Consider the following 24,491-nt stretch of genomic DNA (forward strand, 5'->3'; position numbering starts at 1 on the left):
GTAATGTTGAAAAGAGAACAAGAGGAATGATGGCAACTGTGGTGGCTTGAGTACTGCCTTCCCTCTGCCTTTGAAGTAACAAACCTTGCAGAGTTACACTCCACAGAAATGCATGAATTTGAGTTGGTGTCCCTTGTTGTCAGTAAAGCTGCTAAACTATGAGCAGAGTAAATTGAGTCAGTATTGTCCTCTGAAAACCACAGCTAGCCAGTAACTGAGAGGAGTGTGAGCTTTCTCCATTCACATTAGCACGGTATCAATTCTGAAGCCTAACAGTGTCATTAATTTAAACTGCTTCCTGGATGTTCAGTTTAGGAGTAGTAGTTCATTAACATGCTTGTCTTCTAATTCTAAGCTACTGATGAAGCTTTTTAAGGAGTGATTAAAAAAGATGGCCTGAATGGATCTAACAGCAGGCTGCCACTTCCTATTTGTTCCACCCTTCCTGCATATGTGACCCTGCTGCCTCCCCTTGTGTTTTCTAGTGTGTGTCTGATTGCTTAATGGAATGATTTGGTTTAAGATTGTGAAAAACTAATCCTGCCAAAAAAAGAGTGTTAAAAATCATATCCTTCAGTGCTTAAAACTGATTTTCGCCAACCTTCCCTGTTTCCTTATATCAAAATAATTATTTGATCATAAGACAAATAATTTCTTAGACTAAAAAAAAGCAGACAGTATTAAATAAGACTACTTTGTGTAATAGCACTGGTCTGGCTGGAATATCAGAGCAAACCTGAATAATCAATCATCTGAAGCTGTTAGGGTGTTTGCAGTCTGCTACAGAAATCTGAGGAGCCCTTGCTACAGCACTTGCCAGCTTATGTGGGATTACTTGTACCTCCTTCTCCTGTTGTTAGTGTTTTTTGTAAGGTGGTGTCTGCCACATCAGTGTGAGTTTTCCATGTCATCTTTTAGCAGTGGACTTTACACTTCTCCAGAGCAGTTTCTTCTCTTAGCAGTAAAATTGTTGGTCTTTTGCACCATCAACAAGGTGTGAAAGCCATAATGGCCCCATCACTAGGAGCAGTGGTGGGTAGTGGCTGGGAAAGAGTTATAATGGATATTTCTGCCATTAAGTGGTTTGAGCTTTTCAGTTTCAGGCATTCAGCATCATCACACCTATCTAGAAATAGAAAGTTACGCCATGTATTAGCTTGTCCAGTGTTGGGAAGTTTGCACTTCTGCTGTCTCTGCTTCACCTTGTTTGTGGAGTTACAGACTTCTATTTCAAAATCTGTAGCAGTAAAACATTGTCACCTGTGCTGAAAGTACATAGGTGAATGGAGGGGAAGAACTGCCTTGTAATAAGCAAAGGTGCTGGTAGGTCACTGAGTGGAATAAAATGCCAACAGAGGTTTGAAGTGCCATCTGTATTTCTCGCTGTCTCTCATTCTACATATAAATACATATGTGTGTGAGCATGTATATGTGAGAGATGATAAAAAGAAAAAACATGTGGCATGTTGTGCCTTCTGAAAGGTGGAGGGCTAGGCAGTCCAGGGCATATCTTCATCTCTGTTGCATATACTGCTACAGCTTCGAAGCAAGAGGCTCAGAGTTTTGTCACTGAACCTTTCAGCTACACAACTTCCATAAGTTAACCTTGTAAACAGGTCAACAAGATCAGATGTTGGTTGCTGGAAGTGTTTCCTTTTTTATTTAGCCAAGTTATTGCTGTCTGAGCTTTCCTTTTTCAATAATATTAACCCAAAGTATATGCAATTCAATATAAAGTTCACTTTTTTGCACATTCATTCCTAAGTGCCAAGTGCTCAGTCCCTTATCCGCTTTATAGTAGCAGGCAATGTAACAGCCAGATTACTTGTCTCATCCAGGTGGAGCACTTTGGGAACTACTGCGTTGTTAATGAGGAAAGATTATCTTTAAATGAGCAAGAACTGTTCTTGTAGCAATGTGCTATAAATAGAAGCAAAGTTTTAGTAGGTACGTAAAATGAATAATAAATATCAATTAGGCTTGGAATAGATTGCTGGCTGATATATGCCAGTCTTTATTCTAGCAAATACCAAGTCTTGCCTCTTACAAATATTCTTTGAAAAATCTGTTTTTCAGCAGTGTTGTGATAGCTGTGAGGGACAGTAGATGGTCTGAATTGCTGTGGTGGTGGTGACTTTGGGGAAGATGTTTTCTTCCTTGCCTGTCATATTTCAGCCCTATTACTATATCATATTCATACTCATCATTGTTATTATGGTAGCTAATGTTTATACTGTCAAGGAAATTAATTTTTTAAAATGGTTCTTCTCAGTAAAAGGCTTTGAAGTAAGTCAAAATAGCTAAATGAATTTTGAACAGGTAAATGACAATATTTGGCTACATTTTTTTCTGCCTGGTATGTGTTATTGTTGATTTCAGATCCTGTGATAACAGCCCTACAAAAGGAAAGGTAAAGGATTACTTTCCAACTCAGTAGAAATCAAATTCTAATTAAAACAATTTCTTACCTGTTGTGATAATGAAGTGTGAGGAGGGCCAAATGTGGTTTATTTTTGTCTTAAATCTTCCACTAATGCTAGTGCAATACATTTTGATCAGAGTCTCTAGTGAGAATAAAATAGAAACCCTTTAATACTTACCCTTTTTTCAAATTAGTACTTTTTTCAGTACAACTTGTTTTAAAACCTAGCTGAGATGAGAGCTAGGAATAATGTCAGAGTTCTATATCACCTTTTACATTTTTCACTGTATTATTTGGGGTATTCCAAATAGTCCTGTGAGCTTTCAAGTAGGCCTGAGAATGTGAGGTCTAAGATAAGTTTAAAAAAAAAAAAAACAAACCAAAAACCCAAACAAAAACCCCAACAAACAAACTGTGAATCCTGCAAGCTCAGAGTGGAGCCTGAAATTTTAGGTTGTGGTTTGATTCTTACTTCATTAGTGAGAAATATATTTCGAGCTGAGTGTACAGATCTTGTAATTAACAGTTGTATAAATTATCTGTTAAAAATAAAGTTACAAAGCATGAACTTAGAATGTACTTGGGCTAAAACACATCCAATAAAAATATAGCAAATTTTGTATCTTACTATGAACAAAAAAAATACAGTTTCCCAGTAGATTTGAATCTTAAAAACTGCTTTGAATTTTTTCAGAAGATTTTGCTGCTTTTTTCATAAACATTATCATAAGGTATGTCCTGGTGTGTTTTGGTTTCTTTCTTTCTCCCCTTGCTCTGACAGTGGGCAGTGAATCTTTCTCTTCTTCCAGAAGATGGAGACAAGAAAACAGCATATGGTAATGCTCACTGCTTGCTCTCTGACAGGCTCCAGCTGTTTGTATTTTCAGCAGACAAGAGTAGTTTATGAGGCTGTTTCTTACACTTGGGCTTTGTCCTCTATTTTCTTTGCTTTTTATATAACTATTGTATGTGCATAAATCCCTAGGCGATTTATCTATTTCTGTTATGTGGTGAGAAGGTATTCTCCTTCACTTTGGTGTAATTGTAAAAGATACAAGGTTTACTCTGAATTTTCTCCATGTTGCTGAAATGATTTGCACCTTAGATTTACGTGGTTTTTAAATTCTGTTGTTGCTGGCTTCCAATATTCAGCACAGATAAAGGCAGACATGGTCACAAGACCTAATTATAATTGAGCATATTTAACGACTAAGAGAAGACCGAGCTAGACACGTTCAAGCTAAATGGAAAGAACAAAGAAAAGTAACACCAGGCAGAAACAATCTGTTACGGGGAAAAAAAAAGTAAGCTATAGCAGAAAGCAGCAGAAAAAAATAGTATGTTAATTCTAAGTGTATTAGAACACTCATCTGTTTGCAGTGCTGATGGGCCACAATAGTAATGTTCTCTGTGGGGTGTTATAATATAGAACTACTTGCAGGTTAATGTTCTGCTTCTTTTGCTGCACAGCGGGCAGTAGAGAAGATCTGGTTTAGTCTGGGGTTTTTTTGCATTTCCTGCCTCACATCTACTTGTCACTCTTTTTATCTGCAATTCATTGTACTTTCAAGAAGTCATAAACATTAACTGTCTTGTATCCTGTTTTCAGGGGTATTCTAGAGAATAATGGCAGCTGGGGAATCTCTCACACCCGCGTCCCAACAGAATCCAGACCAGGGCACGTTGCGCTTATAGCTGGATTTTATGAAGATGTCAGTGCAGTTGCTAAAGGTATGCTGGTCCTAAAGCTTTGAACACTGTCCTCCAAAAGAGCTTCTAGATTATTATTGATAAATACCTGCATAGTGGTTTGTATACCAAGATTAGATGGAAAAGAGTAATTTTGGATGGATTTCCCACTCTTAGTATTGATAGCTATGAAGATAGCTTACATAAGTTAGTATTTTGTAACATGGTAAAATTTAGTACCCTGCATCTAAAAGCAGAAGTATCTTATGGAGTGACCTCTTCACCTAACAGAGTTTATAATTATCATTTGGGATGTAATGGGAGATGGCTAAGTAGATGTTGCAAACAAGAAGTGGACTGCAGTGTTTTAGCTGAACCACTGCTAGGTTGAGTTGGAGAATCAGTAGCAAAATAAAGTGAAAACCCCAACTATGTGTTTTGTCCAGAGCTAGTTGTTACTGCATGCTTGGTGATTAATAATGTGGAACAAACTTTTGCATCACTGACTTGGTCTTTTGTGTCATTCTCTGCCTTCCCCCAGGCTTCCAGGCCTGAACACTTGTAATGTTGTGTGTTGGTTTTGGACAGGGGAGGTAAGATGAATTACTTGGTCTTGTCCGTGTTGCTAATCAAAAGGTTCCTCATTCTGAGATCTGCTACAAATGCAGGATTGGCAGGAATTGCTGTATTTTTGTCAGCTGCCTTGTCATGGAAACAGAAGATCTTGAAGGTTTTATTGTGATGAGGTGGAACATGACTGCTGGAAATGTGATACATGAGTGTGTAATTTATTGCCTAAAATGCCAAAAGCTGAGTTCAGACAACAGGGAATTTAGAATTCAGGAGAATTTTAGCTGTTTAGAAGGTAAACCAGCTGTGTGTTTTGTCTGTTTGAATCCTGGCATAATGAGATTGGCTTCGGTTTTCAGCTCGCTTCTTTTTGAATGGGGGACTAATTGCAAATAGAGGTTGAAATGGAAGTAAAAACAAGACTCACAACGTGGAGTTCATTGTGAAATAATGTAAGGGAAACTTTAAAAAAAAAACAAACCACGTTTTGCATGGTCTATCAATCTGAGCAGTCAATGAGATCTTCTGGCAACCCCATTTAAATCCAGGTATGTTTGTTTAACAGGATGGAAGGAGAATCCAGTGGAATTTGACTCTATTTTCAATGAAAGTAAATACACTTGGAGCTGGGGAAGCCCAGATATTTTGCCAATGTTTGCAAAAGGTAAGGTTTAAATTTTGTGAATATTTAACACATAGTTATCAGGTAGTAAAATAGACACACCTACAATTTTTGAGTTAGAGAAGAAGGTCAATGAAGTAGTTCCAGTTTGTATATTTGTGTATATCTGATTTCTTGTTTGTGAATTCAAGACTGGGTGGAGAAAAAGAAGCAAGCTTTTAAAGAGGATATCCCTGTTTATTACTCATCTATTTAAAAAGGCCTTCCCTAATTCTATCAGCATACTAAAGGAAACACACCCTTAGTTTAAAAGGGCCTAATATTTTTTTTTTTCTTTGAGGTTTAAAGCTCTTGTTTGCAAGCCTGCGGAGGCAGGGGAGGTTCTTCCTCTGCATGCAGCTCCCAGTGAGTTAGGTGGTAGAACTGCAGCCATGCTTTTTGAGTGTCTGAGCTGGAGAAGTAGCTTAGTGTGGGTTATCCTGCTTCTGTTCCAGAACAATAATGTGTAAAGGGAAGAACTATATGCAAGTAGGAGCTGCCTGGTACTATTCCTGAAGCTGAGGTCTTTTACCCATGGTGTGCAGTGTGTTAAAGTCTTGTCAGCCCAGTGCAATTAGTTTAATTTAGTTTTGTTCTTGGAAGAATGAAGACATATACACCCTTTCCTGTAATCTCAGAGTAAACCAGACTGAAGTGAAAAGGGGACAAACTAGGGGCATATGCTGTTGTTCTGTTCTAAGTATTAGCATTGACAAATCAGAAAAATGTGATAGGCGGGATAGGAGTGGAATCTAATACTGGTTCAGAAAAAGTGTACATCATATTTCTCATGATGATTCTTGAACTTTTTCTGAACTCAAGTCTCTTCCCCCTCTCCTACTGATATTTCCCGCTCCACACACCTCTTTTTCTGTTCCTTTGTTGATCCTCATAAGTTTATGGTAAGCTGTAAAAATATTTCCTGATAATTTCCCATGACCTCAGATTACAGTTTGTATTTGGGAATATTGTGATGGTGGCTGCGGAGAGGGGAAAGGTGGTACACTGCGCTTGCATAGATTATTTACATTTTTTGAGATATGTTCTTGGGAAAATATTTGGGGAATTCAAGAATTTCCCAGAGCCCTGTCTTTCTAGTAGTTTTGTTTGAGTAAGAAGATAAGCAGAGGACTTGGAAGCAGCTTTGATGTTATCTGGAGGGATGTGCAAGGGTAATATCATACTGTTACTGTGTCTCTCAATATGGCTTGTTCTGAATGGAGCTTTCTTTTGCAGGGGGAGGGAAATCCCCCAAAATTGAGAAAGGTTTAGTGCAGCACTGTATCTGACAAGTAGATGCTGTATGGGAAAATGAATCATAGTTTCTCATTATAGAAAGGTAGATTAACGTTTAGTAGAAAAAGGTATTTCCCTTTCTTCCAAAGAGGAGAAGTTTTATAATACAGAAGGGATTATATAATACACAGTTTCCAAAGAGGAGAAGTTTTATAATACAGAAGGGAATTAAATTAAATGTTTGTTCTTTAACTTTACTTTTACAAAAAAAAGCCAAAAATGAGATAGGGGAGCGTAGCTTAATTTCTCTCCCTCTTTCCGTGTTGCAAATTAGTGAGGTCACAGGACTCTTCTTCTGTGTATTTTATCATGCCAGAATGTTCAGCATTTTATTAACTGTTTCACCACTTTCATTGGATGATGCATAAAGAGTATATAACACCAGCTGCTTTTTTTGGGAAGAGGAGAAAAATCCTTTGTTTCCTGTCATTGTCTATGTTCTTTAGGTCCTTTTCCTGTCATAAAATAAATATCTCAATGAAATGGTTGAGGATTCTATAGAGAAGGTAAATAAAATGCTCACACACCTCTTTTAATATCAAAGTAGATCTGCATGAAATCTAAATTTGTCGAAGTCTCAATGACTGTGTGATTAGTGTTTTAGTCTGAGGAAAATGTCCGAAGTACTTTTGACACTGGTGTGCAATTTACTTAACATTTTAAGCAGGATTAAAAGGTGTTAGTTTCTAATAGTTAAACTTACTTAAGCTACACAAATTCAGTGTGCTAATTTTAGCCTTATTTTCTATGATATTTTTAGATTATGACCTTGAAATTATCTGAAAATAATGTACTTTGAAAATGCCTATGTTATTTCCAGAATGCTTTTTAAAATTTTGAGTTTTTCTTTTAGACTTGCCAGAATTTGAGGTTTGACTTGAACAGTCTAGTCCTGTACTGTTTTGTCATGGGTCTAGGTTGGAGTATTATCCAGAGTATTAATGCCACCCTGAAAAAGGAACTGAGGCTGTTACTTCTGTTAAGGGAAGTAGATGTTAGTCCTTTGCACCCAGATTGCCATTTGTTCCACAGATTCCTTTTCTCTCTCTTGGAAACTAGCAGCAATAGCAGCAAGGCTAGCGTCATTGTTTAGCTTGAGTATGAAAAAGGGTATCATCAAGACCATGGGGACACCCGGGACAGGTGTTATTTGTCAGGGTTATTTGTCAGGGTTATTCTGGACAGACAGACCTCTCGGTCTCCTCTTCTAGTTCCTTGTTCCTACAGCACACCAAGAAAAATGCAGAATTTATCACATTCCTCACCTGGCAGTATTTGATGACAGTTCTCTGATGCCCACTCTCTGGCTCAGTGTCTGACTGTCCTTGTGCCTTCATTCTTTTTTCCCCTCTTTTGTGCCTGCAAAATTTTACTTGGCACTGGTGAGGCTGCACCTTGAATACTGTGTCCAGTTTTGGGCCCCTCAGTACAAGAAGGACATTGAGGTGCTGGAGCATGTCCAAAGAAGGGCAATGAAGCTGGTGAAGGGTCTGGAGCACAGGCCTTATGAGGAGCGGCTGAGGGAACTGGGGTTGTTTAGCCTGGAGAAGAGGAGGCTGAGGGGAGACCTTATCGCTTTCTACAACTGCCTGAAAGGAGGTTGTAGTGAGGTGGGTGTTGGTCTCTTCTCCCACATAGTTAGCAATAGGACGAGAGGAAATGGGCTCAAACTGTGCCAGGGGAGGTTTAGATTGGATATGAGGAAAAATTTCTTCACGACAAGGGTAGTCAAGTATTGGAACAGGCTGCCCAGAGAGGTGGTGGAGTCCCCATCCCTGGAAGTGTTCAAAAAACGGGTAGATGTGGCACTTTGGGACATGGTTTAGAGGACATGGTGGTGTTGGGTTGATGGTTGGACTGATGATCTTAGAGATCCTTTCCAACCTTAATGATTCCTAGTTTTACTTTCATTAAAAAATAATCCAGCCACTAAGCCAGGAAACATGAAATTAATTATTACTCTACCCTTAATTGGTTTAGTGGTAGACTTGGTAGTGTTAGGTTAATGGTTGGACTGGATGATCTTAAAGGTCTTTTCCAACCTAAACGATTCTACGAAAATTTGCTAGCAAAAGTCTCCTGCTGGTTTGGGCTCTGACCCGTGAAAGACTTGTCAGATACAGGACCTGCCCCGCTAGCAGAGTGAGCGCTTTGCTTTCTGCAGGATGTAAATCTTACTGTTAGAAGGTGATAACTTGGTCCCTCATCCTGATACTTGAATATTGATGCTGAGGGTGAGATGATGTGCCAGACAAGTCTGCAATAGGAATAGGTGGTATCTGGTGTGGGAGCTTCTGGCACCTCCAGTTATTTCCCTTAGTGTAATGGCAGCACCAAACTCAGTAGAGCTCTGTGCTTGCTTCTAAAGGATGCTTTCATGCCTGGCTTCCTTCTACTTCTCTATCCCATCTTTGCTTCTTCATCCCCAGACTTAAAGACAGTATTGGGCATACATGCCACCCCTTAAATGACAGAAATAAAATAATATTTTGTAACATTTTGCAGACTAGGTTTTCTTATTTAAAAAACCAAACAATTCCTTTATAAGCTATGAAGGCACTCCAAAACTTTCCTAGTATGGCTTCATTTTGCCACTGTTTCTCTTTATAGCAATGTGGGGTTGGGTGGGGTTCCCCCCTCCCACCCCCCCGGTAGAAATTAGAAATGGGTAAGTAGCAGATGTGTTCCTTTGCACGGTCTGCAAACTGCGTGCTTTTGTTTGGCCTCTTTGGTGTGGCACCTCTCAAAGACAGGTCTTCACAGGTTTGCTGTGACACTGCAGAAAAACAGTACAGCACTCTACCCTCTTAGACCATCAGTCATCCTGACAGTGATGGCCAAGGATTACTACTTCTTTTGAACTCCTTTATCCACCAATTTGAACTCCTTAAATCACTTTTTAATGCCTGGGAGTATTTTCTTCCTTTTCTTTCAGACTGTGAGAACGGCAGTGAGTGTTCTGGGTTATAAGTAGTAGTCGTGTCTCCTGGGGGGGCAGGGGGAAGCTGCACCAGAAAATCTGTGCCAGCTTTCATCTTCTTGGCCTGAAATACCTGCATCCATTGTGTGGGTTTGGACATAATCTTGGTTAAACAGCTCCCTTATACTGGGATGTTAGTACATTCACAAGCCTGGAAGCTTACAAAACTGCATTATATAATTGTCACATCCAGCAAATTGGTTATATTCTCTCTGGCCATCAACTGATAGAAGAACATTTTCCCTTTGGGAGTTTATGTAGTCACAGTAGAAATACCATCCCTGAGCTGCAACAACTCAGCCGTTGACTGAATTATTTCATTAAACCCCACCTAACTTCAGATCTTTCTAGTCCTAGAGACGTTTACTTTCTTCTAGGTCTCCATGTTTTTTCCCCCCTTTCTCTGCTTTGCTCTCTTGACAGTGAGTACAGAATGAAATTGCCTTGTCCAGATGCTGTGTTTTTGCATCAGCAGCCCTCATGTTTTACTTTATGCCTGAATATAGTCCACTAGTTCTCCCTTTTTTCTTTTGTTTTAAAGATGCAGACTTTGAATATTGTCTTTCTGAAGTTGTCCACTTGGCTTTCAATACTGTGTTGCCTCCTAGAATTGATGTACAGTAATTAAGTTACATCCCTCCTGTTGCCTTTCTTGTATGTGATATATGATGTTTTCCTGTGTAAAAGGCCTCATTGATAGGGCATTGTCTTGTATGATTCAGTTTAACAACCAAAAGTTAAGTACATTTTCTTAAACAACTCGCCCCGCCCCAAAACACATGGGTTCAAACAAAGCTCTTAATGTGTAGCTTCCTCTGTTAGAAGTTTCTCGGTGAAATTCCTTGTTTCAAAACTAAATTATGTTTAATTTGCTTTAACTGGGATTTGTTCTACTCTTACCTGCTTTCTATACATTATTTCTTCACCTGAGCATACTGGATAATATTGCTTCTCATTCCTCTGAGGTGCTGATAAGCTAATGAGTTAAAATGGTATCCAGGCTTCAAAAAAAACCATAAATGATGGGAAAGTTTAAAATAAGGAGAAAACTTCTTCGAATTCTGTCAGGATTGTCCTTCTTGATAGGTTTCTACTCCTATGCATTAGTATTCATGTATTTTTGACTGTGAGAAAAGGAGGGAAACTTTTCTCTGTCTCCTATTCCATCTATATTGTTTTTTTGTAGGTGCTACTGGAGATCACGTTTATACATTTTGTTACACGGCAGAAAGTGAAGACTTTGGAGCAGAAGATGCAGCCAAGCTTGACATGTGGGTTTTTGATCATGTTAAGGTGAGCAGAGAATCTTTTTATGCTACCTGTGTATAAAAAGCTGGATGTTAACTTTATCATAGAACATATTAACTTTATCATAGAACTAGAAAGTAAGAAATTATTGAAAGACCTATCACTTGGGGTCATAAGTAAAAAAATTGCTTGAATCAATTATCATGACTAGTGTAATGGAAGCTTGGAGGAAGTATTTGTCATTCAATGCTAATAAAAAGCCTAACACTAAGAAAAGTTCTCTTTATAAACATTCTTGGCTTTCTTTGTCTTAAATTTGCATATAATCTGAAACCTATCTTAGAGTACTACAGACCCTTTAAAATCTTGAATGTGATTAGTTAAGGATTTTATAAGAAGTATTATGGGATGGCAGAAATGCTAAGTCTTCATTATGAGAAAGAAATGGACAATACTATTGACTTAATTTTTGCCAGGCTTGTACCCACTGTAATTATACAGTGTGGCTTGTTCTGATGCATGTAGCTGGCTCCTGATTATCCACTGTGGTTCGTGCTGTGCTGCGGCTGCCAGGGGAGTCGTGGTTAGGTTGGGGATGGGGGAGAGAAGGGGTCATGGAGGCAGCCTAGGCCCTGAAGCAGTGTAACTTGTTCATGTGGTGCTCTGCTCAGCTGACTTGGGTCAGTGCTGGTTCATGCCTGTTGTTTTCTGTGATGCTGTCACTGCAAATATTAATAGTCCAAGGCACGTAGGTTCTGATTATTCATTAATTCCTATATTCATGTTATTCCACGCTACCTCACTTGTCCTGGATTAAGAAATGTTGATAGTGGGTATTGGTGTATAAATATCTGTATCAGTGGAGCAATTAGGTGAATTACTTTCTGGATCTCATAATGGTGTTAATGGAGTTTAATACTTAATAAAACTTTTTCCACAAGTTCTCTGGGCTGTGTGCATCAACATTAGCTAACCAGCATAAGTCAAATCAAACTAAAAATAAAACCAAATAAATCAATAAACCAAATCAGTATCTATATTAGGAAGCCAAGGGTAGGTCTGCTTTAAACAGTGACATAGGGTGGAAAAGTTCATTATAGTTTGCTAATTTTCAAAGGAAGTGATTTTCTGAGTCTGCAGGTGAAAAGGTGTTTTTTCTAATTCCTCTCCCTGAATGTGCACTTGTGGCAAGTTGTGTGTTGTAATGCGTATGAATAATGCAAATCAAATTAGACTGTCAATTACACTTGAACAGCTGTTGTCTTGAAGTTGTACCCTGCTGTCATTTGGAGCTGCACAGGTATGTGAGGGCGGTACTACCTTTCTTTTGCTTCAACACACCTAATGGCATTTCTTCTTTCAAACTATAATGATACATTTAATATATATGTCATTACTGATGACTTTCTTTGCAACCAGCACCATTATTTTAAAGACTTATTTTGCCCATCTAAATTTCATACTGTGAATGGATAGGACTTGATTGACTGGTGTAAAACACTCATCCCATTAATCATCTCTTCAATTACACATCAGTGATTGTGTCAGAAGTGTGAAACTCGAGGCTGACTGAAACTGAGGTCACTGCTATGATAACTTGAACAACTCTCAGCTATGCTGGTGAGATTATATATAAGTAACAACGACAATTTGCTGAAATCTAAATTCTGCTTTGCCTACATTTTTTTCTTTCTCCTTTGAGTTTTATCTCAAATATTTAACAACATACCATTTAACTCCATTGGGCAAGGTGGTCTGTGGATTTCTGCCTCTTTAGGAAGTAAAAGACACTAATGTGTACTCCCTCCCTACTGTGTAGTCAGCAGGTCCCAGGCATCACAAGGGCCACTTGTGGCTTTCTCTGCCCCAGAAAAGATGGGGATAAAATGGAGAATGGCTAAGAATGTTTGGGCTACTAGTGCTGGCACCCTGAAATTGCTTATTCTCTTAAGCACTAACTAATGATAACTCAGTTAGTCAGGAGATGTGAAACTCTGACTAGTTTTTATTTGTACGGATCAGAAGCAGATTGCTTAAATCATGAGTGAAGGAAAAAATGTATGATACTTGATAGTTCCTGTCATGTCTGCTCGTGGTACAAGGAGATCCTAGCCCTTTCTTGGGATGGACAAAATTGAGTACAGGTTAGACTGAGTGGGGTTTTTATCTGCAGCTGGGTTAAAACTCAGTAATTTTAATGTGTGGTAATAGCTTGGGAGTGGCTTGGAGATCCAGATGGGTATGGAGTTGATTGATTGTGGTTTTTTTCTGGTTTTGGGGTTTTTTTGTTGGTGGTTTTGTGTTGGTTTTTGTTTTTTTTTTTTTTTTTTTAAGAAGCCTTCAAAATAATTAAGGGACTGAGTGTAATTTAGTGTGATGTGGCCCAATGATTCTCAGTTAAATAACCTTTACATTGATCATAGTTTGAGCCTGTGCTGAAGAAAAATTAGGGAGCAAAATACTGGGAGTCTAGGTTAACTAACAGGAAAAAAAATTGGTCTTTTTAATGCTTTTCTTTTTTTTTAAGTATTTTGTGAAAAAACAGTTTTGTAAGATTGAACTTTTTTTTTTTAGGGTAGAATGATTAAAATTCCAGGAACTCAAACAGTCGTGGCGATGAGTCACAGTAATGGTCTAACCACAATTTATTATGACCACAGGGTGGGATATGCTCAAGGTATTCAGTTGATGTCTTCTGACTTAAATGGACACGTAGGCAAACATTTCTTCCCCCCCCCTTCTCATTTTGAACACAGTACTTCATTCTTCCTTTGGCCCCTTTCTGCAGGAAGAAGGCCAGACCAAGCCTTCAGACTGTCCCTTCTGTGCACAACTGAATGATGTTAAACTTCAAAGCTCTGCAGACAGTGCCATGACCTGATGTTGATTTCTGCCCGTGGATTTCAATAGATAGCTCTGCTTTAACTAGCAGTACAATGGCTGAATGATTTGTTTTAAATATGTGTAGGAGTATTGTGCATGAGCATGCTCAACTGATACAAACCTGGCATATATATGTTTACCCTGCCTTTGTACATTTGTTTTACATCTAAAAAGTGGCATAACTATTTAAACTCTCACATTAGCACAAATCAGTGTGCACAGCTTTAATCAACCAATTTAATTAAGTTGTCCTGGATTTATGCATGAAGGAGCTTTGTGAAAGGAGAAGGTTTGTTTGGTACCATCCATGCAGTTAGTTTATCAACTCTATTAAAGGATCATGCTTCCATGGAGGGCTCTGTTTGGGGGAACAAGAAGTCCCCAACAACTTATGTTAAGCATCTATAGAGTCCATATTTTGTTCAGACATCAGTAAATCATGTATTTGCTAGACCTTCTAGGTAGTCCTCCTTCTTTGCTTTCACCCATCCAAGGAGGGAGATGATACTAAAAGATTTCACATAGTTGTAAGCAAACTTCTCTAGTAGTATTTTAATTAGTGTTACATTATAATTATCTTTACAGTTTACTGTGAGTGTTTTAATGGGAAACTTATTGCTGATCTTCCTAAATTGCATATCAGTTGGCCACGGTATTATTTGTTGTTAGTTACCAGAAAATCATAGAAAAGTTGCCAGAATTGTAGAAAAAGAAGGTTGGAAGAAAGCTGTAGTGGTCATTGGAGTCCAACTCCATGCATGAAGGAGGTCCAGGTAGGGCAGGCTGCTCAGTCAAGTTTTGAGCATCTTCAAAGGTAGAAATTCAACAACGTCTTGAGCACCTATTCCAATATCTGCCTACAGTGATGGTTTAAAAAATAATTTTTAAAAGTTTCTTTATCTTACTGGAATTTCCCACATTTCAAATGGTGAGTTTCCTCTTGTCCCATCACCAAGGCCCTCTGAGCAGTCTGGCTCAGTCTTCTTTTCACCCTCCCAGTAGATGGTTGTAGACAGCAGTGAGATCTCTCCTTAGGTGCCTTTTCTTGAGCCTGGAGAAACTGAGTTCTCTCAGCCTCTTTGTTGTTTACTCCCATCCCTGAAACTTCTTGGTGGCATTTGGCTTAAATATAGAAGGGAGGTAATATTACTGAACAGAGCAAATAAAAGGGAAACAAAAAAAGTTGAAAGATGCAAAGATATAATTAACATATAACGGTGTCTTGGAAACTAGTGTTGAGTACCAGTAGGTCTCAAGTTTTGTGAATACTGAGTACCAAAGAGAAGAAACCTTTAGCAGGCTACAAGAAGATACCAGGATAGTGGTGGGCAAACAGTTCGGCAACCTCCAGAGCAAGGTGAAGTGGGTTTTGCCCCTACTGTTTGGTGTCCTGCTTACCAACTCACCACCTTTACCAGCCTAAGATAACTGCTTGTGGTGAACTTCCTATTTGGTTTTTTTTTTTTTTCAGTAAACCATTTAAAAAAATGTTCCATGGGATAAAGTTTGCTATTTGCTCTGGGAAGAGATGCCACATCTTAGGTTACATTCATCTTCCTTTTGTCATCTTGTTCTTAATTAGCCAGAGGTTGGGCAAGCTTTTCTGGCTGCTGCTGCTCTGGGTTACGAGGTGGTTGGAGGAGTGGGGTGGTTTGGGTATGTCATGGTGGGAGAGGAGAAGCTCAGGCCTTGCCTTCCTCACAATGGTTTCTTTTGCTTAATCAGTCCATGATAGAAAAACACCTGCCTTCTAATATGAATCTACATTTTAGGATTTAATTTTGGGATTTCCTGTTCATCTGTTTTGATATCTTATTTTCTTTTATTTAATTAAAAATAAGAAAACGTAATTATACTGTATCCTGCAAATTAGTGGTGTGTGCTGGAAGGCTTCTTCAGTCTGGGGTCAAATATGTGCAGGTGGATGGACCCCTGTGGGAAATGGAAATCTCCATAAAAATAACAACATTGTTATTGAATGTGATCGGATTTTGTTCTTGTATCTTTATTTAAAATATCTCTAGACTTTGGTCGTGATTTTGTTTGGACAAGAGCTGAGGTTGAGAGCATGCAAATATTGGTCCATGCAGCTTGTGTATATTCAGGGGAAAAAAAGGTGGAATTGTGTACTGCCACGGTTTCTGAAAGGGCTTACTATCATACTCTTGCTGTCAGTTTGGTGTTCCTCTTGGTACAGTGACTTTCATTTCCACAGGGTGTGAGCTTTAGTTTTTAACAGCTCCACTGCTGTCACAGGTGTGGTGGACTGCTCTGTCCTTTGGTGGCAGAAATGGTTCACTGGCTCTACCAGCATTTTCTCTGGACTCTTGTGTGAAATTCGAAGACGCTTTCCTTTACGTTAGTGTGCTGAAAGGTTCTCTGGATGCTCTTTGAACTAAAACCTTATCCAACTTTGTTTCCTTGGGCAGTGCTGTTACTAAGGAGATCATGCTGGAATAGCTGTCTGCCTGTATTTTTCATTGCTGTAATATGGCTGGTCTAACACAGAATAGCCATGTCAAGACTCATTTAATCTGAGGGGAAAATCCCCCTGGCATCTGCCTCGGGGATGCTTAAGTAGGACACGTGCAAGGCAGATGTATGTTCTGTAGTTCATGTATTTGCAAAGCATGTCTTGTTTTGTTCTGTTTTAATTTGGTTTCTGCAAATGAGTTGTGGCTTGGTGTCTCAGTCCTGCAGAACCTGCTTCCAAAGCAAGAGTATTTGAGACCTTTGCTTTTAGCTTGAAATCGATAAATCAATGGAAATAAAAAGCCATAAGTGGATCTCAGGAATGGTGCATAGTTGTGACTACATAGGAGGCAAAGAAGGGATGATACACAGCTACCTGGTATTTCTGCCTATAGAAACTCAAATAACATTAAAAAAAAAACCAACCCAAACCAAACAAAAAGATCCCTCAACTTGAGGAGTGTTGCCTGTCAGGCTGATAATTTGGACTATGTTGATGGTAGTTATCCTCCAAGAAGTGAAGTGGGAAGTAATTAGTTTTTCTCTTTCATAACTCTAACAACTACTAGTATTTTGACATGAAAACAGCTGCATTTTAGTTTTAATAGACTGCCTATCATCTTTTTCCATTGTAGTTGGATTAATATCTTAATGGCTTATTCCATACAGAGCTTCTTTAATTCTTCCAGAAGTAATCAAACATTGTTCTCTGCACTGAATGAAGAGAAAGTGGTTCTGTTCCTGCATTTGCTAGGCATAGACACAAATGGACACGCTCATCGACCAAACTCAAGGTAACTGAGAGATTAAGCATATCTTTCTCATTAGTTTTAAATGCATACAGTAACTTTTTTACCAGTGCTATTTATTAAGCCTGAAGTAAGACTTGTAGTCTTGAGGGTTTCTACAATAGGTCATACATGTCATCATGATTACTTATGTTCTCAGTTTTCTGGGTTTTTTTGTTTTAAGGTCTGCTCTGTAGAAGTGACAGGTTTTTGCTATATACAGTGTACCTGTTTATACTCCTGTACTCAAGTCTGATTTTTAGCAGATTGTCTTAGTTATAGTCAACACATAATCTAGAGGATATGTAGGAAATTGTAGTTTTAAATATAAAATGGCAGCAGTTCTTTGATTTCCCATGGCTGAAATGGTATGGTTGAATTTATAGACAAGAGTAAGCTCAGCAATAATGGCTGCAAATTCCAGCATTATATTTTAGCTTTCCTTAGAACATTTGAACAAAGAGTTTAGATTAACAGTACTCATCACCAGTTCATCTTGAAGTGCGTTATTTGAGAACTTTTCATTTTCTTACATGCTTTGAATGTAGGATATTATGTCTTTCTCTTGATCCTCGCATACTTGCGAAATCCTTGCTCTGATTTCCTACATCATTCCAAAGTTCATACTTGCTGTATGTCTCATGTTCTTTTTGTTCTGATTTTTTGAAGATAGAGTTTTAAAACTGGCTTTAGCAACAGCAACAAATAGAAAATTAGTTGGCTGAAAGTTAATCATGGTCACTTTTTCTAAAAATATACAAATCTTTCATTTATGTTCTATTCCACAATACTCTGGGATCTGTGCTGATCTGTGAATCATCTCAAAACAGTCCCTGCATGGTCAGATCTTTATTTGCTATTTAGTTACTGGCTTAAAGTAATTTTCAAAACTTACAATTTAAGGCATTTGAGTTTTCCAGAATTCCTTAGTTGTGACATTCTCCTTAACTTGCCTGATAGCTGTGGGTGATTAAATTATAGTCTTCAATCAAGGACAGATCAGATTTGAAATATAAATAAACATCTATTTGATACTGTAGTTTCAGGAACCTTCAAACTGTGCTGTAGCAATTTAGTACCTCACATAAGACTTACAGTAGGAGAGATTTTACATCTGGGACATCTTTTGTTAGCTTGAGGCTCTTTAGAGGATAAAGCTGTCTATAATCAAAGGACTGGGCATTATGACCGTGGATAACTTACTTTATACCAATTGTGAGAGCCACCGTGAATCTAACAATGTTTTTTCTTATTTTTCTAGGGAATACAAGGAGAATATTAGAAAAGTTGATGAGGGTATAAAAGAAATTGTTTCAGTGATTGACAATTTCTATGGAAATGATGGAAAAACTGCATTTATTTTAACTTCTGACCATGGAATGACAGATTGGGGTGAGTCTTTTTAAATGTTTAGTCGGCTGAGTTTATGGGTGAGTATCCAGAGTGCGATTAGAGCTCTGTCCCATTGGAACCTTTGGAGCCCCTGCTTTGATTTGATATCCAAAGTGTTACTTGTATGTAAAACCCATGCAAGTTAGGAAATGGTTAAATGGCTGCGGGGGCCCTCATCAGTCCTGTCACAGTTGAGTTGCATATCTGGACAGAAAAAAGAAAATAAGGTAAAGCTTAACTCCCTTAATGGCTGCTAGTAGGGATAAAAAGACCTGCATACCACCTCTATCAGAGCCTCCATGCAGAAAGCTAGCCCAGGCAGGAGGAGATGGTGTTACTTTGCTGCCAGCAGCAAAGTTGGTCTTGTTCCAGCCTGTGTGGGAGATACAGTTTTCACTTTGGTGCTCTGAACCACCTGGAAAAGGTGGCAGATCTGTTCAGGAGCTGGTGAAAAGCTTTGGGGTAGATCTTTTTGCTTATTTTGGCCTTTTAGGCACAGCAGAAGGGATGGGACTGCTGTGTGATCTTTCTACAGGAGGCTGGTGCTGGAGACTAGGTGGAACAGCTGAGAGGACAGAAGGGAGAGTAAGGCGGGTGGCCGGCCAGGCCAGTACCCAGAGAGAGCACTTCTGAAGGGCATGATCACAGTGGCCGAATGACTTCAGGCAGTTTTGGCATAACTAGATTAAGTGCAGATGAGAAGAATTTATGGTGGTGAATTAATTTAGGCAAATGGTTTTTTTTTTCCTTTTTTCTTTTTTCAAGAATTTTAAGAACACCTCTGTCCTTGTGTGCAGCCAATAAAAGTGATAAGTCCTCTTCCAATGCTGTGTGTGTTTGTAACTCCTAACTGTGATACTTTTGAACCAAGGATGCTTCAGGCATGGTTTTGGCAAAATTCAGCATGTTATTCTGTGTGTGACATCCTAAACTTTTTAAATGGAAGGGATACAGACTTTTTCTGTCATCAGAGATGACAAAAATATTCATATATTTATTCAAAATCAGCCTAATTACCATCTGTTCATTTGCAAAATAGTCTGTTTTGAATGTTTTTTACTGTTGAGCTGACTGCCACTGTATTTTCTGTCTGTTTCAAGTAATCATTTCATAATTTTTTTTACAAGGAAGGTGCGTATACATATATATATATATATATGATCATAGGGATCTCAGGGGGTCCAACCACCTACTCAAATCAGGATCAGCTTTTGGATCAGACATGGTTGCTTGGGCTTTATCCAGCAGTGCCTTTAAAACTTCAAAGGATGGAGCCTATGCAACCCCTTTGGGTAGCCTGCTCTGCTGCTTGCCTGCCCTCAGGGAGGGGAAAAGGTTTTGTTTATCTGCAATCTGAACCTCCTTTGTTTCAACTTACGCCTGTTCTCTCATCCTCCCGCCATGCACTGCAGTGAGACCCAGACTCCATCCTCTCCCACACCCCCCGCAGTGGGGTACAGCAGGATGCTCTGTTACGACCTCCCCAAAGCCATTTCTTCTCCAGGCTAAACAAGTCCCAGTCTCTCAACCTCCCCTCACAGGACAAGTGCTTGCCTGACCAATTTGGGAGCCCCCCACTGAGCTCATTCCAGATGGTTGGTGTCTTTACTGGAGGGTCCCAAAACTGGATCCAATGTCTAGAGTTGTCTCACAGGTACTGAGCAGAGGACGATAATCCCTTCCCTGGACCACGCTTCTGTTAACACAGCCCAGGGTGCTGTTGGCCTTCCTCGCTGTCAGTGTGTGCTGCTGGGTTGTTCTCATTATGTACTGGGTCCTTTGAAGGGGGAATAAAAGGTGATAGGAATAACTCTTCAGGCTTTGAGAATCACTGGTCTGTCATAGCTTTCTGTCATCTCTTTCTGTCTTGAAGAAAAAGCTTGATCTTCTGTCAGAAGATCAACTTTAAAGTTGACTTCAGTGAGTTCAAGAGCAAACCCAGAGATGATGCTCAGGCCCATAACCAGCAGTCTGAAGGCTAGTTCAGTAGCTTTTTATTTGAGCTTGTACTATCAGCAACTGCTGCAGTCTTTCAGTGGTTATTTGCAGAATGGGACGTGCACCAGTTTTAAAACAAAAATTAAAAGGCTGGGGGGGGGGGCTATTAGGGAAGAGGACATGATCAAAGAAATTATGGTTGTAGCAAAGGCCAATAAAATCAATTGCTTTCTCAGTCTGACTCCATGATTTTGCTTTAAGCTGATTTCAGATGGAACTGCTGACCACCAACATAGGTGGTCCCACACCCACCCTCACCTTGGCCACTTGTTCCTGCCACCATCCTGGCACAAGTACCCGTGTGGTATGCTGGACCAGAGAACAGAAGACGAAACAGCACCCTTTCCCTTCCTTTCACCTGAAAAGGTGTATTTGGAGGGTGCTGAGGAATGGAACAGGGAACTGACTCAGCTGAAAATCAATTCCCCCCCCCCCCCCCCCCCAATAATTCAGATCAGGCTGAAACCTGGTTCTTATAACAGGGGGAGGGTGGATACAGCTGCCTCTCTTAGCTGTATCTGCCTTAACGTATTGATGGAGGCAGAGTCTCAGTAAAATGCTGATGGAGCTAGTGGCTCGGCTAAAATGAAAGCTCACAAAAAATTTCACTTTTCTTCTGCAATAGAAAGAAATAACTGATGCCTGGAAGATGGAGGAAGCGCTCTCTCCATCTGCTCTTTTCTTAAGCTCTGCAAAGAAGAGCGGTTGTTGCTGCTTTTGAGCCCAGAGAGTGCCTTCCAAGGTATTTCTGAACATTGGAAATCTTATTCCCAGACTTGCTGTTATTAAGCTTAGGGCTGTTTAAAGAAAGCAAAGCTGGCTCTTCAGCTCTGCCATAGTGATTGTTGTACAGCCTCAGTGCTATTCCCAATTTCATACCCAGTTCTGGTTTGTTTTTTTTTTAAAGAAAAAAAACAACAACTGTCCTTAAGACAATGTATTAGTCTCTGTCCTTCGTAATTATTACTATATATATATACACACACACACACAGAGGAGGAATAGTGTGTGTCTATGCAAATACAAGAAAAATGTGTAATCTTGTAGACTGTGCAGTGACTGGCATAGAGTTTATATAACAGTGCTGTTCCCTTTGAGACTGAGTTATCTCACTGCTGTGGTACCTCACCCACTGAGTTCAATGACCAGTGTTTCTTTCAAGCTTGTGTGGCTTCTGCTTCAGTGCAGCTGCTATTGGGACATCATAGTTTTAAAGCTTCCTCCTTTTGGCGGCTGATACGTTAATCTGGAGGGAATTAATTTCCCTGGGGAAGGAAGTCATGTTTTATCAATTTTTAAGGAGTGTGCTACCAGGCTTTAAAACCTTAAAAATGAACTTGTATCACTGGGGAAAGGATGCCAGTTGCAATGCATATTGTCTCCTGGTTTTGAACTGGAAGTCTAATCCTTATTTGGGGACCAGAGATTGGTTCTATATGATTTTTTGGCCAGGTACCTAATTTTACTCAAATGAACCAACCCTGGTTTCCATGGGATGCTCAGGATAGGCACATGCACGTGTTTTGAGCAGGTAACTCCTCTACACCTTGAGGCTTTCAAATACTTTGGCTTTAGCTTCTGTATGCTCACAGTTTTGGGGTTTTTAATATACAAAGTTATATCTTTATAGACTTGACTAAAGTGGTGCTGATTTCCCAACTTGCAACTTGAATTTAGCCTTTATTGTTAGTGGCATAAAAATAAGCTATGAAGTTGGAATAGGATGTCTGCTGGAAAGACAATACAGCTAGGCACACACAGTCCAGGAGGTTCCTGCGGAGAACTGATGACAACTTTTTGACACAAATGGTGGAGGAGCCAACGAGGAGAGGTGTGCTGCTGGACCTTGTACTAACAAAGAAAGGACCGATTGGGGATGTGAAGGCTGGGGGCAGCCTTGGCTGCAGTGGCCATGAAATGGTGGAGTTCAGGATCCTGTGTGGAGGAAGCAGGGCAATAAGTAGGATTACAACCCTGGAATTCAAGAGAGCTAACTTTGGCCTCTTCAAGGACCTACTTGGAGGAATCCCATGGGTTTGGGCTCTAGAAAGTAGGGGGGGTCCAAGAGAGCTGGTTAATATTCAATCAGTACTTCCTCCAGGCTCAAGATCAATGCATTCCTATGGGTAAGAAATTAAGCAAAGGGGACAGGAGACCAGCATGGATGAGCAAGAAGCTTCCAGGAAAACTCAAATGAAAGAAAGAAGTTTACAGAATGTGGAAAAATGGACAGGCCACTTGGGAGAAATATGGGAACATTGCATGAGTATGAAGGGATGCGGTGAGGAAGGCTAAGGTCCACTTGAAATGAAATCTGGCAAGGGATGTCAAGGACAACAAGAAGGGCTTCTTCAAGTACATCAGCAGCAAAAGGAAGACTAGGGAAAATGTGGGCCTGCTGCTGAGTGAGGTGGGTGCCCTGGTGATGGAGGACACAGAAAAGGTGGAGTTACTGAATGCCGCCTTTGCTTCAGTCTTCACTGCTAAGGCCAGCCCTCAGGAATCCTAGACCCTGGAGGTAGGAGAGAAAGTCTGGAGAAAGGAAGACTTTCTCTTGGTTGAGGAGGACTGGGTTAGGGATCATTTAGGCAAACTGGATGCCCACAAATGCACAGGCCCCGAGGGATGCACCCATGAGTGCTGAGGGAGCTGGCAGATGTTATTGCTAAGCCACTCTTCATCATCTTTGAAAGGTCATGGAGAACAGGAGAGGTGCCTGAGGACTGGTGGAAAGCCAGTGTCATCCCAGTCTTCAAAAAGGGCAAGAAAGAGGAACCAGGAAACTACAGCCAGTCAGCCTCACCTCCATCCCTGGAAAGGTGATGGAACTGCTCATTGTGGATGTCATCTCTAAGCATGTGGAGGAAAAGAAGGTTATCAGGAGTAGTCAGCATGGATTCACCAAGGGGAAATCATGCTTGACCAATCTGATAGCCTTCTATGATGGCATGACTGGCTGGGTAGATAAGGGGAGAGCAGGTGATGTTGTCTACCTTGACTTCAGCAAGGCTTTTGACCCTGTCTCCCATAGCATCCTTATAGGTAAGCTCAGGAAGTGTGGGTTAGATGAGTGGACAGTGAGATGGATTGAGAACTGGCTGAATGGCAGAGCTCAGAGGGTTGTGATCAGCAGCGCGGAGTCTAGTTGGAGGCCTGTAGCTAGTGGTGTTCCTCAGGGGCCGGTACTGGTTCCAGTCTTGTTCAACTTATTCATCAATGACCTGGATGAAGGAACACAGTGTACCCTCAGCAAGTTTGCTGATGATACAAAACTGGGAGAAGAACCTGGGAGTCCTGGTGGACAACAAGTTAACCATGAGCCAGCAACGTACCCTTGTGGCCAAGAAGGCCAATGGTATCCTGGGGTGCATTAGGAAGAGTGTGGCCAGCAGGTCGAGGGAGGTCATCCTCCCCCTCTACTCTGCCCTGGTGAGGCCACATCTGGAGTACTGTGTCCAGCTCTGGGCTCCCCAGTTCAAGAAAGACAAGGAACTACTGGAGAGAGTCCAGCGGAGGGCTATGAAGATGAATAGGGGACTGAAACATCTCTCTTATGAGGAAAGGCTGAGTGAGCTGGGTCTGTTTAGCCTGGAGAAGAGGAGAGTGAGAGGGGATCTTATCAGCGCGTACAAATATCTTAAGGGCGGGTGTCAGGAGGATGGGGCCAGACTCTTTTCAGTGGTGCCCAGCGACAGGATAAAGAGCAACAGGCACAAACTGAAGCACAGGAAGTTCCATCTGAGTATGAGGAAAAACTTCTTTACTTTGAGGATGACAGAGCACTGGGAACAGGCTGCCCAGAGAGGTTGTAGAGTCTCCTTCTCTGGAGATATTCAAAGCCACCTGGATGTGATCCTGTGCAACCTGCTCTAGGTGAACCTGCTTTAGCATGGGGGTTGGACTAGATGATATCCAGAGGTCCCTTCCAACCCCAACCATCCTGTGATTCTGTCTGTAACAGGATTTTAGTATGTATACTGTAACAAGAACTTAGTACATGTGTGCATGTGTGTGTATATATATGTGTGTGTTTTGTTTGTTTTTACACCATGTGTCTTAAAGTTTACACTTTTTTTGGTTTGGTGTGTCTTA

At 40.2% G+C, this 24,491-nt stretch overlaps 1 protein-coding gene across 4 annotated transcripts in view; it reads left to right on the plus strand.

Annotated features, from left to right (window-relative positions):
- The window catches only part of PIGN (phosphatidylinositol glycan anchor biosynthesis class N), a 110,197-nt gene that overhangs the window by 14,195 nt on the left and 71,511 nt on the right, over nucleotides 1-24,491 (plus strand). For 3 of the 4 annotated variants that reach the window (XM_075728168.1, XM_075728165.1, XM_075728167.1), the window contains 5 exons: nucleotides 4,032-4,153; nucleotides 5,247-5,345; nucleotides 10,805-10,911; nucleotides 16,891-17,015; nucleotides 18,271-18,401. In XM_075728168.1, coding sequence (XP_075584283.1) covers nucleotides 4,032-4,153; nucleotides 5,247-5,345; nucleotides 10,805-10,911; nucleotides 16,891-17,015; nucleotides 18,271-18,401 — 584 coding nt within the window. The remainder of the gene's footprint in view (nucleotides 1-4,031; nucleotides 4,154-5,246; nucleotides 5,346-10,804; nucleotides 10,912-16,890; nucleotides 17,016-18,270; nucleotides 18,402-24,491) is intronic. The other variant, XM_075728164.1, reaches the window with a different exon arrangement.

Source organism: Pelecanus crispus, chromosome 2 (genome assembly GCF_030463565.1).
Source record: "Pelecanus crispus isolate bPelCri1 chromosome 2, bPelCri1.pri, whole genome shotgun sequence".
Lineage (NCBI taxonomy): Eukaryota > Metazoa > Chordata > Aves > Pelecaniformes > Pelecanidae > Pelecanus > Pelecanus crispus.